Source organism: Arachis duranensis, chromosome 7 (assembly GCF_000817695.3).
Source record: "Arachis duranensis cultivar V14167 chromosome 7, aradu.V14167.gnm2.J7QH, whole genome shotgun sequence".
Lineage (NCBI taxonomy): Eukaryota > Viridiplantae > Streptophyta > Magnoliopsida > Fabales > Fabaceae > Arachis > Arachis duranensis.
The window spans coordinates 10,461,572-10,478,338 of NC_029778.3; the positions used below are offsets into that span (position 1 = coordinate 10,461,572).

Below are 16,767 nucleotides of genomic sequence, written 5' to 3' on the forward strand. Positions count from 1 at the left end.
ATTTATATAAATTATATATTTAAATTATAACTTATATATTATATATAACTATAAATTGTATGTTAATTTTGATTTTAACAACACCAGTAACCGCTATAACCACATGTCATAGGCACTATAAAAGAATGATTTTTTATGATAGAAAACATAGATCAGAGACAACATACAATACTCAATTGTTACGTGGGCTTTTACGTATTGTATTGTCATATGAAATGTATGGAATATGAGAAATAGGTTTAACTAACTTTGGGTTGATAGAGTATAAGGATGACAACGCTATTTGAATCTGCAGATATTTATTTCGTTTTTATCCACTCAGGGTGAGTAATTACCTTCTCATCACTGGGATAGGTTTTTAGGGGGATGGAATCGATTTTAGATATTATTCATTCTGATATATATATATAATATATATGATAGTTATACAAAATTTAAAATTTTATTTTGTTTATTAGATTTTAATAATTATAAAGATGGATAGGAGCGTAACGAGTTAGGATTCAACCTTTTAGAAGTGGGGCGGGTTCTATACGGATTATTTTAGGGTTGGGTGGAGTCAGATAGAGCAAAAATCCGTCCCTACCCGCACCATTGCCACCTCTAGTCGAGTAGTTAGCTTATTCGTCCGCTTAAGCAAGTGTCGAGATTCGAATCCTAAAATTTGAAATGGAGGTAATAAATTTGAGAAAAGGTTTATCTTTGAGAAAATAAGAAAAAAAAAAAACTAAATATCAAGACGGAGGTAATAAATTTGAAGTTGTGGAGTTCTGGTCTACGGCATGGCTAAAAAAATTTCCTTCTTTCCCCAACAAGTGGTGACAACATAGAGAAGTCAATATATGGATAAGGTACCATGGAAGGCATTAGTGTGAATCTACACGGGTGTAACGTACATATGTGAATTTAATTATATTTGGTTTTTCGGAATTCTGAGAAGGTTTAGTTTGAGTATTGTAATATTTTAAAATTCTGTAAAGTATTAATTATTTTACTGTTTAAAGATTAGTTGTCACCGTTATTTCCACAAAAAATTCTACTTTGCATGCATTTTTATGATCATGATCAAATTCTACTTATTCTTCTGCTTCGTGTCAAATGATAACTTTAATGTTTTTTTAACTTGTATCCAAAAAAATGAGTTAATTCTGCTCCTAAAATTTAGACTCTGAACCATAGGATTTTAGATAATTGCTAAAATAATTATTTCTGATCACGGTAGAGAAAAAACCTATAAAAACATGATAAAACTTTAAACATACATTATTTTGTAAAAAAAAATACTTGTAAGCAAAATTATTCCTTGATTCGTAAAGGGCACAGAAAAAATAGACCGGCTATTATACCACATAGAGACATTGAAATAATGTAAAGTACAACACACTTTAATAAAGTTAAAACGTATAAAACAACAAACGGATACTAGCAAACACGGCAATCCTACTCAGATAAATCCAAGTAGTAAAGCACCCCATTATTTGGTTTTCATGAAAACGACTCTTTATAAAAACAGCTTCTGTTTAATTGCATGTAACTCCTTTATGACATTTTTTATGCTCATTCGTTGGGTGGGAACCTCTTCAGAACATGCAATTCCAATCTTAGCAAAGGACACAAGACACTCTTGAATGGTGCCTTCCATATTTTGCTGACTTGTGACCCTTCTCCCCTCTTGTTTAGCAATTGGAATGAGCAATCTTGAATCGACAATCTCAGTGATTCGTTCTAGAGTTGCCGCGTTACAGAAATTGTGTAGGCTTAAACCTTCAGCAAACATGGTATCAGTTGGCTTCTTTCCAGTGAGCATCTCCAAAAGGAGAATTCCATAGCTATACATGTCTCCTTCTGCTGACACCGAGGCACCTGCTCCATACTCTGATTTAAACAAAAAATTCAGGAAAGAAGAGAAATAATGCAAGAATATCATCAATATAAAATAAGTATTTTCAGTTCAATAAGGTAAATATATTAAGGGATTGATTGCCATAAATACTTGATACTAAAATTACTTAGGACATATACATGGAACTCTGAGATGTAACTAATTTGGTACGATTAAATAGATGAAAATACCATGTCAAAAGCAAAAGATGAATTTAATATGATAGATTGTTTTATGTAAAGGAAGAAACATAAGCAAAACATTTCCAAAAGACATTGTGAGATATATCAAAAGAAACTTACCTGGTGGAATATATCCAACGGTTCCCTTAATTGTAGAGGAAGTAGCTTGACCACTGCTAGAACGACTTGCAGCACCATGAACGAGCCTAGCTAATCCAAAGTCTCCCAAGTGAGCAACAACTTCATCATCAACTAGAATATTGCTTGGCTTTATATCACAATGAACTACAGCTTCTTCTAAATCACTGTGAAGATAATCCAATGCAAAAGCTACATCAAGAGCAATATTTACTCTTTGCATCAGGTTGAGACTCAGATTTGTGGACTCGCTATCTTCAATTCTGTTGTGCAACAAGGTTTCTAGACTCCCATTAGACATGAAGTCGAATACTATGGCCTTGAAATCATTCCCATTGTAATCAACACTTGAACAACAAGTCAATATGCTGAGAAGGTTTCTGTGCTTGATTTTTCCTAGAGCTTTGCATTCAGCCATGAAACTCTTTGATGCCCCGTGTGTTTGAAGGTTCAACACTTTGACAGCAACAGGTCTCTTAAAATGAACAAGGTTTCCTCTGTACACAGAGCCAAAGCTTCCTGTGCCAACTAAATTGGATGAAGAAAATCCATTTGTTGCTTGATGTAGCTCTCCATAAGAAACCTTCACATAGCCATATTGCAAAGCTAGCGAAGTAGTAGATAATTTTTTTGCCTTTTTCTTGAAAAGATATATACTAATAAAAGCCACAAAAGATATTAGAACCCCTCCAAATGCCATGATGAGGATGACTCTCTTTTTAAGAGATCTCTTGTGTTTCTTTTGCAAGGGCAACATAGGGCATGCAGAAAGATTCAATTGAGGTATCCCACCGCAAAGATCTTTATTTCTAAAGAGTGATATTGCTGTGATGTTATTAAACACTCCTCCTTCCGGGACTTCACCAGAGAGATGGTTGAAAGATAAGTTCAACATACTTAGAAACTTGAGATTCACAAGTTCATGTGGGATTGTGCTTGAGAAGTTGTTATTAGAAAGGTCCAAGATTTCAAGGGATAGTAGAGATCCCAAGAATGAAGGTATACTTCCATGGATCAAGTTGCTTTCTAGTACAAGCTCTGTTAAAGCAGAGCAAGCACTAAGTTCCATGGGAATCTCACCAATCAGCTTGTTCTCTTGCAAATATAAGACTGAAAGATGGATCAAGTTACCAAGTTCAGAAGGAATGAGACCAGTGAAAGAGTTGGAGAATAAGGACAGTGCTATTAAACCTTGTTGGTAGCCGAATGTTTGATTGGGTATGTTACCGCTTAAGTTATTTTCATGAGCAGAAAATATCTCCATCTTGGTGCAGTTTCCAAGTGTAAAAGGAATGATTCCTTCAAATTTATTCGAGTACAGTTGAACTTCAGATAACATAGTAAGGTTACCAATAACAAGAGGAATCTTGCCATATAACTTATTTTCCTGCAACGTCAACCGTACCATATTCTTTAGCTTTCCAATGGAATATGGAATTATTCCCTCAAGGGAATTTCTCTCCATACCAAGTGTTTTTAGGTTGATTAGTTTTCCAATTCCTTCAGGTATCTTTCCAGATATTTGATTGGATCCCATAACAAGAATATCAAGATTGTTTGATAAATTGCCTATGGTATCTGTCAATACACCGCCTAAATAATTTTCCTCAATGACCAGTTTTTGCAATTGAGTACAATTCACTAGCGAGAAAAGGAAATCCAAATCGTAGGCCCTTCCGCTCCCGAATCTATTAAAAGGAACAAAAAATATCTGGAGTTTGTGTAAACTTCCCAAGTTAGGAGAAATTGGTCCATGAAAACCATTGTCACCTATATCAAACACTTGCAATTCAGAAAGGTTGGATATTGAAGATGGAAAAGTACCAGTGAATCGGTTCCCTCCACACGTAAATTCCCTAAGATAGGGAAAAGCCATAGGTATATTTAAGAGAAGAGTATTACCCACTAACTGGTTATCTGTGACTGAAAAAACTTGAATATTTGAAAGGTTGTAAAGTGAATAAGGGACTTGGCCAGAAAATTTATTTCCACCCAAAGCCAAAAAATTCAAATTCGACAACCTACCCAAAGCTGGAGTTATACTTCCTCCCAAATGATTGTATGTAAGTGACAACTGCTCAAGCGATGAAAGATTTCCCAAAGAAGGCGGAATACTACCAACAAAACTGTTGACTGCAATCCCCAGATGAGTAAGTTGCACCATAGAACCAAACCACGAAGGAACTTTACCAGTTAGATTATTATAAGTCAAAATAATCCAATAAAGGCTTGAACAATTTATCATCTGCATAGGAATTTGACCATGAAGATTATTCTGCTTCAAGTCAAGAATCTGCAGCCTCTTTAAATGGCCAATTTCCCTCGGAATCTCACCACGCAAGTGGATGTTAGTAAGAAAGATTGCCTTGAGGAACGTTAGATTTCCCAAGGATGGTGCAAGAGTACCACCCCAGTATTGATTCTGTAGTATCAAGGCTGTGACTCTCATTCGGCGACGATTGCATGTAACGCCCTGCCATTCACAGAAATGGAGAGACTCATTCCATGATGGCAGAGCATCATGGTTGCCATTGGTAAGCTTGTCCTTCAAAGCAAGCAACGCTATCTTATCCGTCTCTGAACTCAAGGCCACATGCACAGCCAAGGTTTGTGAAGCGATAGACAGGAGAAACATGATGAGAGACACCATTATTATTTTGTTGTAGTGTGACGGTGACAATGTGAGCATTGTGTTATATGGAAGAGGACGATGGTGAAGAAAAGCTATAATAGTTGCTTGAATAATACTCTCTGTTATATAGATTTCTAATTTGCTTCATTGTAGGATTAATAAAAATCAATCTAAAAATATTTACTGTACAACACTACAATAATACTTATATAATATAAAAACAATTGTTGAAACTTTTGTGCATGGGAATGGAAAGAGAGTGCAGAGAGCGGATATGATATTGGAAGACCAAGACTTGCAAGTTCACTTGGGAGGACTCCGCGATCTTTCTTGTGTGTACTTTAATTTAATACATTGGCAAATTAAAAATCGCCACCTTGTGTTTGTTATTCATTCGTATCGACAACAAGCTAAGCTAAGATGAAGAGCAACAACTGTCAATTTTTTATTAAAAAAATATTAATTTAAATTAGTTTAAAATTTAATTTATTAATTTTTTGACTAAATTAATTTGTATTGTCCAATTTTAATAAAAATAATACAGTTTAATTAATTATATGAATTAAATTTTAATTTTTAAAAAATATTTAAAAAAAATATTTTTGATATTTTTATCTAACTGGCGTTACATGAAATTGAAGTTGTTAGGGAGAGACGAAGGTGAAGAAATATTTAATTGAAGTAAACAACTAATAAATCTTCTTTTTCAATGCTCTCTTATTTGGTGGCTTTCAGCCAAATGACAAATTCAGCTTATAAATCACACAAAGTTAAAAAATTACCCTAGTCTTTACTTTTTAAGATACTTCTCAACAAAGTTAAAAAATTTTAAAGAATTAGTTAATAAGTCTCCTTAAAAAAAGAAAAGCTCTTTTAAAAGTGTTAAATATAACACAATTTTATTAAAAGTTCAAAAAGTTATCATTTTCAGTGAATTCATAATGTTAAATATATAGACGCTCTATTTGGCTTGAGCCCTATAACTGGTAGGTACAAATGATTAAGAAATTATTCTTCATTTCTATTTTACAATACAACTAATGTTTTATAAAGTAATTCAATATATAAGTTAAATTATGTGATTAAAAAACTAATAAAATTATAATTTAAATATTTTTTATTAATTTTTTATTATTTTTATTTACGAAAGTATAGAGAGCTAAATTTTTTAATAGCCAACTTTAACTTTTTTTTTCTTTTTTCCTCTTTAAATATTTTTTTTACTCACTTTTTCCTTTACCTAAACTTATTAGAATCTTACTTCAATTCCTAACATATATTAGCCATTTTTCTCATGGCTTTCAACAAAGTTATTGTTGGCTATAGATATTCTGTTTCATTTTTGGATGTTTTTTAACTATGATTTAGATTTTTTTTATATATAGTTTTTTTTTTTGGGTGAGTTTCTGATATACAGAATAACCGAAAGCAGAAACATTTTTAGAGTGTAATTAACTAAAAAAAATACTAATTTAAAAATTATATAAAATAAATTAAATCTAATTAGAAAACTAATTATTTATCACAGCCACTCGCAACTTTTGTAAAAATTTATTTTAATTTACATTAATATTTAAATTAGGTAGAAGATAATTTCTTGGTTTGCTATGTGAGAGAATAGATACTAATAAAAATTATAATAGATCGAAAGCCCGTCAATCATAATGATGAGAATAATTTTCTTTTTATGAGAGCTCTTGTATTTGTTTGAGGACAACTTTGGACATAGATGGAGATTCAGTTGAGGGAGATATGCTACTACAAATCCTTGTTTCCAATGAGTGTAACTGTTGTGATGTTACTAAAGACTCCTCCTACAAGTTCAAACTATTCAAAAAAGTCAAGTTTTCAAGTTCATAAGGGATTGTACTTGAGAAGTTATTGTCAGAAAGGTCTAACCTATGGAAGAAGTTTCTTTCTAGTTGATGAATTTGAAAAACTCTAATTTAATTTGATGAGGATTAAATATTATTAATTTAATTAAATTATAAAATTGTCAATTTGATTTTAATTTATATGTATTTATTGATAATTTTGTTTGTGCAAATTTTTATTGGGCCGAAAATAAAAGATAAATATTGTAAGCCCAAGTGTAAATTTTTGTTTAACATCGGTTTAAAAATAATCAATGAAGTGTGACTGAATTATTATTCTTAATATTGGGCCAGAATTGATCTCCATTAGCCCAAATCACCTTTGATAGAAAGATTCATTAACTTGGTCCAAAATTGATAAAAAGAGAGAAGGAGATCCATGTATGCTCCAACCGATATCACTTTTATTCTCTGATGGAATCCAAATTTTATTAATTGGAGTTATTGGAGAGACCTTGGAACAATGAGAGAGAAATTGATTTGATGGTGATCATCAATGCTACACGCTACTCAGCAAGGGAAGTAAAAGCAACTTATTTTAATTAGTTTATTCAAACACATTTAATTGCTTTTCTTCCTACTCTCTCTTCTCTCTCTATTTTCTTCTCACTTTCGGTCATATTACAGTAGCAACCATGGAAGCTAAAGCTAGCCACCGAAGAGAAGAAAAAGCACGCTACAAGACCATCGCAATGATGGCAAGAAAAAGAAAACTTAAAGTATGTAGTGGCTAAGATTCTCAACCATGAATGGTAAGATTTGGTGAAGAGATCTTGACTTCTCCATAGATGATGAAGATTTCGGTCAGAGAAAGATCTCAGGGATGGCTCGTCTCTGCTTTTGGGTTCACTCATCACAGAAGGTAGCTAGGGTGGCTACGTGAAGGAAGAAGCAAAAGTGGAGCAGAAGGAGTTCTTCTTGAAGTGCAAGCATGAAGGGATGGCTCGGATTGATGCTTATTGGTAACCAAGGAAGGACCAGAGGTAATTGCATGTTGGGTTTTACATTCAGTTTCCTCTCCTCTCTCTCTGGCCAAACCGGTTTACTTGAAGAAGAAGAAGATTAGCATGGTTCTTTTGGTTTCAACCGTGGAGGCTTCTCCCTATAAGTAAGGGTGAACAGCCAGGGCTTGAAATAAGGAGAAAGGGTGAGAGTGCAAGATACAGAGTTCTCAGAGCTACCTGAGCTAACATATGTTCTTCTCCTTCAATGTATTCTGTTTTGTAATTTTCTGTTTAATTTTGTCATGTATTGAGTCTCTTGGAAAAAGACAAACAGTGAGGTTTGTAAGAAAAAACCATAGAGCGGAAAAAGGCAGAGAGTGCAAAATTAAAAGAAAAAACCATAGATGTCCTTAGAGTTCCTTTGTACATCTGTGTTGTGTTTCATGATTCTGTGGAAATTCTCTTGTAAGTTGGGTTAGCACTTTACAGTTGAAAGATTGACAGTGACCAAGTCAAGTTCAGTTTGGGATTAGATTCTGAACTTGTCCCAGATAGGAAGGGTAGTTCCTAAGAAAATTGGTGTTTGTAATAAAAAATGATTATAGTGAAATTCCATCATTGTTGTGATGGAGACTGGATGTAGGCTACATTGCACTTAGCAGTTGAACCAGGATATATTTTGGTGTAATTTTCTCTCTCTTCTACTCCATTTCTGTTTTTGCTGCCCAGGAGATAAAACTAAAAAATATCTCGTGCCGGATCACGAGATAAAAAGAAAAAGTCTCGTGACTAGGTACGAGACAAAAAATCAAAAAGTCTCCAGGAAGTGTTTCAAAGATTAGCAAGTATTTTAAGTGAAAAAGTGGCTAAAATTCAAGCCCCCTTCTCTTAACCACTAAAGAACCATCACTAGTCAAAGCTCTGTTAATGCAGAATGTGCACTAAGTTCTATGGGAATGACACCAGAAAACTTGTTTGCATATAGATATAACATGGAAAGATGCTTTAAATTACCAAATCCTGCAGGGATTGAACTATTAAAGGAGTTGACAGATAAGTTAAGATATACTAAACCTTCTTCATAGCCAAAGTTTGAGTAGGTAAGTTTCCACTTAAATTGTTTACGAGAACACTAAATGTCCGTATCTTTGTACAACATCTCAAGGTAAATACTAAATGGAATACTTCCTTCAAATGCAATGAAGCCAATTTAAACTTGTGATAATACAGTAAGATTGTCTATTTCAGTGCTATATTACTTGAGAGATTGTTTATACTCAAGAATAATACTACTAGATTTTTAAGCTTTCTAATTGAATTTGGAATTGGTCCCTGAAAGACATTCTCATCCATAATAAGTGAACCTAAGCCGAATAGATTTTAGATTCTCTTAGTTATCTTTTCAAATATTTGATTCAACCCCATATCAAGCAAAACAAGATTTATTAATAAGTTGCCTATGAGATTGTTGAGTCAAGAATTGGTTTGGTACTTTATCATGACAAACATAATTAACTATTTTTTATTATAACTAACTATTATGATGAGCAATGTAGAAATCAATCATATTTTATAACGGAAGCAAATATAGTCCATATTAATGGGATTTCATTAAAGAATAATCAAGCTATATATAGAAGGATATTGAACCATCAATATAGCATTCAAAGCTCCCAAAATCAGAACCGAATCATGGAAAGCTGCTGCATCTCTTTATTGTGAGATGAAACAAAGAAAGAAAGAAATGCACATCAATGACCAATGGCCATGAAGCCAATCATGCAACGGCTAGCATGTTTCATGAGGATTTGATTGCATACCATTTATGAAAAAGATCAAGTTCTATATATTGATAGTTTATCAAGGATGAGAGCAACCTGGACGTGCAGATCACATTGAGAAAAAATCAGATTTTAGTTAGTGTTTTGAGTATATTCTGCATCTCTTGTGCTTAGAATTGAGAGTTTATTGAAATAAACAAAAGGCAAAGAGAGTGTTCACACAAAAGCTATATATTCTGTTTTGTTTGAGAGAGTTGTATTGGAATAGAATGCTGGTCTTAGTATTCTAGGTTTTTCTTAACTAGGTTGGGTTAGCACTTAAGTGTTTTACTAAGTTAAGAATAGCTTAGGTGGTTTACAAGGGTGTGAGTTTTTTGGAATTGGTAACCGTAATCTGTTTTGATTAGAGTAGAAATTCTACTATTGTTGTGGTGGAGACTAAACGTATGTCACATTGTGTTGTGTAGTCGAACCAGGATATTTCGAGGCGTCACTCTTCTTCTTTCCTATTTTCTGCATTTGCTGTTCTGCATAATCAGAAGACAATTCGAAATAATCTCCTGAATTCTGGGTTTCTGCACAAGTTATTTAAATAGCCTAAAAGTGGTTCCATTGATTCAACCCCCTTCTCAATTCATTTGGGAAGCTTCAGAGATCTATCAATACTTTCAAAGCGAAAACTTTCAAATTCGAACAACCTACCCAATGCTGGAGTTATGTTTCCTTCCAAATGATTGAGTGTAAGAGACAACTTCTCAAGCGATGAAAGATTTCCCAAAGAAGGCGGGATACTACCAACAAAACCGTTGGCTCCAAGCCTCAGTTAAGGGAGTTTCATCATAGAACCAAATCATGAATGAACTTTGCCAGTTAGATTATTTTGCCACAATATAATTACCTCAAGACTTGAACAATTTATCATCTCCTTAGGAATCTGACCATGAAGATTATAGGTTATCAAGTCAAGAATCTGCAGCCTCTTTAAATGACCAACTTCTCTTGGAACCTCATCATGCAAGTTGATGTTAGTAAGATTGATCACAATTTAATTATGTTCGGTTCTTCGGAATTTTGAGAAGGTTTAGTCTGAATATTGTAATATTTTGAAATTCTATAAAGTATTAATTATTTTAATAATTAAAGATTAGTGTTCACTATTATTTCCAGATTAGTTCTACTTTGCATGCATTTTTATGATCATTATCAAATCAATCACGCTATGTAACCAACAAGGATTCTACCAACTTTGCCAATTCTTGCTTATGACTGTATTTAATGAAAATATTTTTGTAAATGTGTCTAATGAAAATAACTTTTTTATGGTGGTGTATAATAAAAGTGTTTTGTAGATATGTTTTCTGAATATGTTTCTTTATATATGTGTTTTTAAGTGGAGGTGACTTTAATATTAATTATTATTGGCAATAAGTTGGTAGATAGTATATTGGTACTCTATACCTTTTCTTATCCAATTCTACTTCCTTCTTCTACTACTTCTTGTCAAATTATAACTTTGATATTTTTTTTTTTTAAATTTGTACCCAAAAAGAGGAGTTGGTTCTGTTCCTAAAATTTAAACCCTAAATCATAGGATTTTAGATTGCTGTGTTAAAATAACTGTTTCAAATCAGGGTAGAGAAAAAACCTATAAAACATAATAAAAATTAAACATACATTATTTATTAAAATTGTAATAAAATATTATTATGTTGTAAAAAAAAATACTTGTAAGCAAAATTATTCCTTGATTCGTAAAGGGCACAGAAAAAATAGACCGGCTATTATACCACATAGAGACATTGAAATAATGTAAAGTACAACACACTTTAATAAAGTTAAAAGTATAAAACAGCCAACGGATACTAGCTAGCATGGTAATCGAACTCAGATAAATCCATTTAGTGAAAGCACCCCATTATTTTGTTTTCATGAAACGAGTCTTTATGAAAATAACTTCTGTTTAATTGCATGTAACTCCTTTATGACATCTTTTATGCCCATTCGTTGAGAGGGAACCTCTTCAGAACATGCAATTCCAATCCTAGCAAAGGACACAAGACACTCTCCAATGGTGCATTCCATATTTTGCTAACTTGTGACCCTTCTTCCCTCTTGTTCAGCAATTGGAATGAGCAATCTTGAATCCACAATCTTTATGATTCTTTCTAGAGTTGCCATGTTACAAAAATTATGTAGGCTTAAACCTTCACCAAAGATGGTATCAGTTGGCTTCTTTCCAGTGAGCATCTCCAAAAGAAGAATTTCATAGTTATACATGTCTCCTTTTGTTGACACTGAGCCACCTGCTCCATATTCTGTTTGATTCAAACAAAAAATGAACAAAAGGAGAAAAGAACTAATGCAATATTATCATCATTAAAGTAAATATATTTAGGAGTTGGTTGCCATAAATACTTGATGCAAAGATGCTTAGGACATATACAGGGAACTCTGAGTGTAACTAATTTGGTATAATTATACAGATGAAAATACTATTTCAAAAGCAAAACATGAATTTAGTATGACAGATTATCCTATTGCTACAATATGCAAAGGAAGAAATATAAGCAATGGAAAACATGGGTCATAAGGTTTACAGAATCAATGAATCATCATTCAGAAGAGTTGGTAGACTTCAAGGAAAAGCATCATGGACAAGAAGAGTGGAAGAGAAAGTGATTTTTTTTACCATTCCAATGTTCAGCTATATTAGTCCTGAAAGAGATTGAGACAGAATAAATTCTTGATATGAAGAAAGAAGAAGAGGTTACAAGGGAGAGAAACCAGAACAAGAATATTGATGAATATTTGGTGTCAATTGTATTTTGTAATTCAATCTATCTAACTCTGTGTACAGGAGCAGCTTATATACTACTTCAGCTGCTGCATGATAACAGAATGAACTGAAAATTCTGGTAAATCAGTTTTAACTACCAAAACAGAATTATTAACTTATGGGCTAAGTAGCAGGTTTATCTATAATGCCTAATCTATGCTTAGCTTCATTAAGTTTGTTAGGATACAAAACAATATGTTGCAATGCTCAATAAAGCTATCAATTAGATTTTGCATTCTTATAAAATTTGGTTTAATGTAGAATTAAATTTTTAGGGAGAAAAATGTCAAATCTTAAGATCTTTTGCGAGATCGTCTCAAAGTTGTTGCCTACCATGTTGAAGGTTTGAACACTCTACTTTATTTTTTTTTATCTCTTCTGTTTTCCCTATTTTACCATTTAAATTAAATTAAAACGTGGCATATAAACATATTGTATATCTGCGAATAATTTTAGTTTAAGATTATTTTTTCCTTTTTGGGTCTACTTGGAATTTCTTACCACTCAACTTTGATTGATTTGAATCACGACTTTATAGCATGTTCAGGACATCTAAGAATAAAATCAGATTTTTTCTTAACAGTGTAATTTACATTAGCAAAATCGTCAAATTGTGTTTGTTCCATTTCTATTGGCAACAAGATGAACAAAAACTTCATAAAAATATTTAAGTCAACCACTATTATATTAAATATTGAAGATAAATCCAAAATCTGATATAAAAGAAATGACACATTAATAGAGTAGATAGAGAGCGCAAACTGAAAATAAAACTGATACATATGTATCTGGTCCATTTTGCAACAGATAATACAAGAATGGCAATCACAGAAGTGTTATTACTTATTAGCAGGATAGCTTTTGCTTAATTGCATGCAACTCAGTTATGACATCTTTTATAGTCATTCGCTGATTAGGAAACTCTTGGGAGCATGCAACTCCAATCCTAGCAAACGACACAAGACATTCTCGAATGGTGTCTTCTATATTTTGCTGTTGTGTGACCCTTCTTCTTTCTTGATGATCAATTGGAATGAGCAATCTTGGATCAACAATATCAGTGATTCCATCTAGAGTTGCCATGTTACAGAACTTGTGTAGGCTTAGATCTTCACCAAACATGCTATCAGTTGGCTTCTTTCCAGTGATCATCTCTAAAAGAAGAATTCCATAGCCATACATGTCTCCTTCTGGTGACACTAAGCCACTTGCTCCATATTCTGTTTTGTTCAAACAAAAATAATGCAACAATATCATCATTATAAACTAATTATTTTCAGTTCAATCAATTAAACATATCAACGTGTTAATTTCCATAAATAACTGATAATTAATTTTGTCTTAGGACATAGGAAACTCTGAGCTGTATCTAATTTGGTGTAATTATATATATGAGAATACCATGTCCAAAGCAAAACATGAATCTAATATGACAGATTATCTTGCTGCTACAATATGCAAAGGAAGAAATATGAGAAAAACATTTCAAAAAGATATTTTAAGATGTATCAAGAGAAACCGACACTGACCTGGGGGAATATATCCAATGGTTCCCTTAATTGCAGAAGAGTTAACTTGACCACTGCTAGAACAGCTTGCAGCACCATGAACGAGCCTAGATAATCCAAAGTCTCCCGAGTGAGCAACAACTTCATCATCAAGTACAACATTGCTTGGCTTTATATCACAATGAACTACAGCTTCTTCTAAATCATTGTGAAGATAATCCAATGCAAAAGCTACATCAAGAGCAATATTTACTCTTTGCATCAGGTTGAGACTCCAATTTGTGGACTCGCTATCTTCAATGTTGTTGTTCAACAAGGTTTCTAAACTCCCATTAGGCATGAACTCAAACACTATGGCCTTGAAATCATCCCCTTTGTAATCAACACTTGAACAACAAGTTAATATGTTGACAAGGTTTCTGTGCTTGATTTTTCCTAGAGCTTTACATTCGGCCATGAAACTCTTCGATGCCCCGCGTGTTTGGAGCTTCAACATTTTTACAGCAACAGGTCTCTCAAAATGAACGAGGATTTCTCTATACACGGTCCCAAATCTTCCTGCGCCAACTAAATTGGATGAAGAAAATCCATTGGTTGCTTGATGTAACTCTCCATAGGAACCCTTCACATAACCATATTGCAAAGCTAGAGAAGTAGTGGCTAACTTTTTTGCCTTTTTCTTGACAAGATATATACTAATAAAAGCCACACAAGAGATTAGAATTCCTCCAAATGCAATGACGAGGATGACTCTCTTTTTAAGTGATCTCTTGTGTTTCTTCTGTAAAGGCAACATAGGACATGCAGGAAGATTCAATTGAGGTATCCCACCGCAGAGATCTTTGTTTCCAACGAGTAATATTGCTGTGACATTATTAAATACTCCTCCTACCGGGACTTCACCAAAGAGATGGTTGAAAGATAAGTTCAACATACTCAGAAATTTGAGATTCACAAGTTCATAAGGGATTATGCTTAAGTTGTTATTAGAAAGGTCTAAGAATTCAAGGGATAGTAGAGATCCCAAAAATGAAGGTATACTTCCATGGAACGAGTTTCTTTTTAGTACAAGATCTGTTAAAACAGAACAAGCACCAAGTCCCATGGGAATGTCACCACTCAGCTTGTTTTCTTGTAAATACAAGAAGGAAAGATGGTTCAAATTACCAAGATCAGAAGGAATAGGGCCAGTAAAGGAGTTGGAGTATAGGGACAACGCTATTAAACCTTGTTGGTGGCCAAAAGTTTGAATGGGTATATTACCACTTAAGTTGTTATCATGGGCAGAAAATATCTCCATCTTGGTGCAGTTTCCAAGGGTAAAAGGAACGAATCCTTCAAATTTATTTAAGCTCAAATCAAGTTCAGACAACATAGTAAGGTTACCAATGACAAGAGGAATGTTGCCAAACAACTTATTTCCCCCCAAGGTCAACTTTACCAGATTCTTTAGCTTTCCAATTGAAAATGGAATTGTTCCCTCAAGGAAATTTCTCTCCATACCAAGTCCATCTAGGTTGATTAGTTTTCCAATTCCTTCAGGTATCCTTCCTGATATTTGATTGAACTCTATAGCAAGCTGAACGAGATTGCTTGATAAGTTGCCTATGAGTTCTGTCAATACACCACCTAAATAATTTTCATGAATGGCCAGTATTTACAATTGAGTACAATTCACTAATGAGGAAAGGCTGCTGCTGGTTAAGATAAGTGATTTGGGAGGACTCCACCATCTTTCTTTCTTTGTGTAGAAGGTCTATTAAAATCTATAGTAATAGACAGAGAGGAGTGCTACACATACAAGTCATTTTTGTTTACAAGTCTTACAAGTTGGGCCTAATACGCGCGTTACAGAAGAAGAAGCAGAAGAAGAAGTTGGGCCTAACACATGCGTTACAAGAAGAAGAAGAAGAAGCGTGAATATAAATCTCTTTGCCTTCGATCTCCTTTTTTTTCGATTTTCGTGGTTTCTAAAATCAAGCTTTGAAATTGTTTTGAAGATGATAGAACTTCAGAAATACACCCGAACGATTACAAAAATACACCCAAATGATTACAGAAATACACCCAAACAATTACAGAAATAAACCAAACGATTACAGAAATATACCCAAAGAATTACAGAAATACAGATTTAAGAAATATACCCAATATAGGGAGAGACAGTATATTTCTTCTTGAAATCAATACACCCAAAGAATTATAGAAATACACCCAAAGGATTACAAAAATACACCCAACGAATTTAAGAAATACACCCAAAATTCGTTGAAGTACACCTTATGCATAATTTAGAACTCTTTCTCTTTTTCCTCCTCATCTTCTGTTGCTGCTTCTTCTTCTTCAAAAACGATTTCAGAGCTTGATGTCAAAAAACAATGGAAACCGAGAATAACGAAGAAAGAAAACAAAGAGAAAAGCACGTAAATGAAGAAGAAGAACAGGAAGAGGAAGAAGAACGTATAGCAAGAAGAAGAAGAAGGAGAAAGAGAAGGCAAGAAATGTATCTTGAATAATGTTTCTTCGTTTTTTCTGGTGATTTTGATGAAGGAGAAAGAGAAAACGAAAAGAGGAGAGAAGAAAAAGAGACACAGAGAAAGAAGAATAAGAAGAAGAGGAAGAGGAAGAGAAAGAAGAAGAAGAAAAAGAGGAAAAAAAAACGTGAAACGGCGTGTTTATAAATGATTTGTTGTATGTGGAGAATTACTCATAGATATATTGGTGTTGGCAGCTGCTGGTTAAGACAAGTGTCTTAGAAGAAGATATTAAAAATGTTTTAACTGAAATTAAAAATGTTTTAACTGGAATTGCATTTGTTAATTTTTGGCTAAATTTTTTTGTTAGGGAGGTAACTTAACATTGTAATTTTTTGTGTTTTTTAAAACTGTGGGAAGTACACAAATTTATGGATCCGATTTCTGTACTTAAAATTTTTTAATTTCTTTTAACACAAATCGAACGGTTCGATTTGTGTACCTCTCAAAAATCGG

The 16,767-nt window shown here is 33.3% G+C and overlaps 1 protein-coding gene and 1 pseudogene across 1 annotated transcript; both read right to left on the reverse strand.

Annotated features, from left to right (window-relative positions):
• Positions 1 to 1,402: 1,402 nt before the first annotated feature.
• On the reverse strand, positions 1,403 to 4,852 carry LOC107457655 (probable LRR receptor-like serine/threonine-protein kinase At3g47570). The gene is made up of 2 exons (XM_016075823.3): positions 2,185 to 4,852; positions 1,403 to 1,875 (listed from the first exon to the last, which is right to left on the reverse strand). The coding sequence occupies exons 1-2, from the start codon at positions 4,850 to 4,852 to the stop codon at positions 1,502 to 1,504; spliced, it is 3,042 nt and encodes a 1,013-aa protein (XP_015931309.3). The 3' UTR covers positions 1,403 to 1,501.
• An 8,263-nt stretch (positions 4,853 to 13,115) lies between these two features.
• LOC107457654 (probable LRR receptor-like serine/threonine-protein kinase At3g47570) overlaps positions 13,116 to 16,767 on the reverse strand; it is a 79,036-nt pseudogene continuing 75,384 nt past the window's right edge.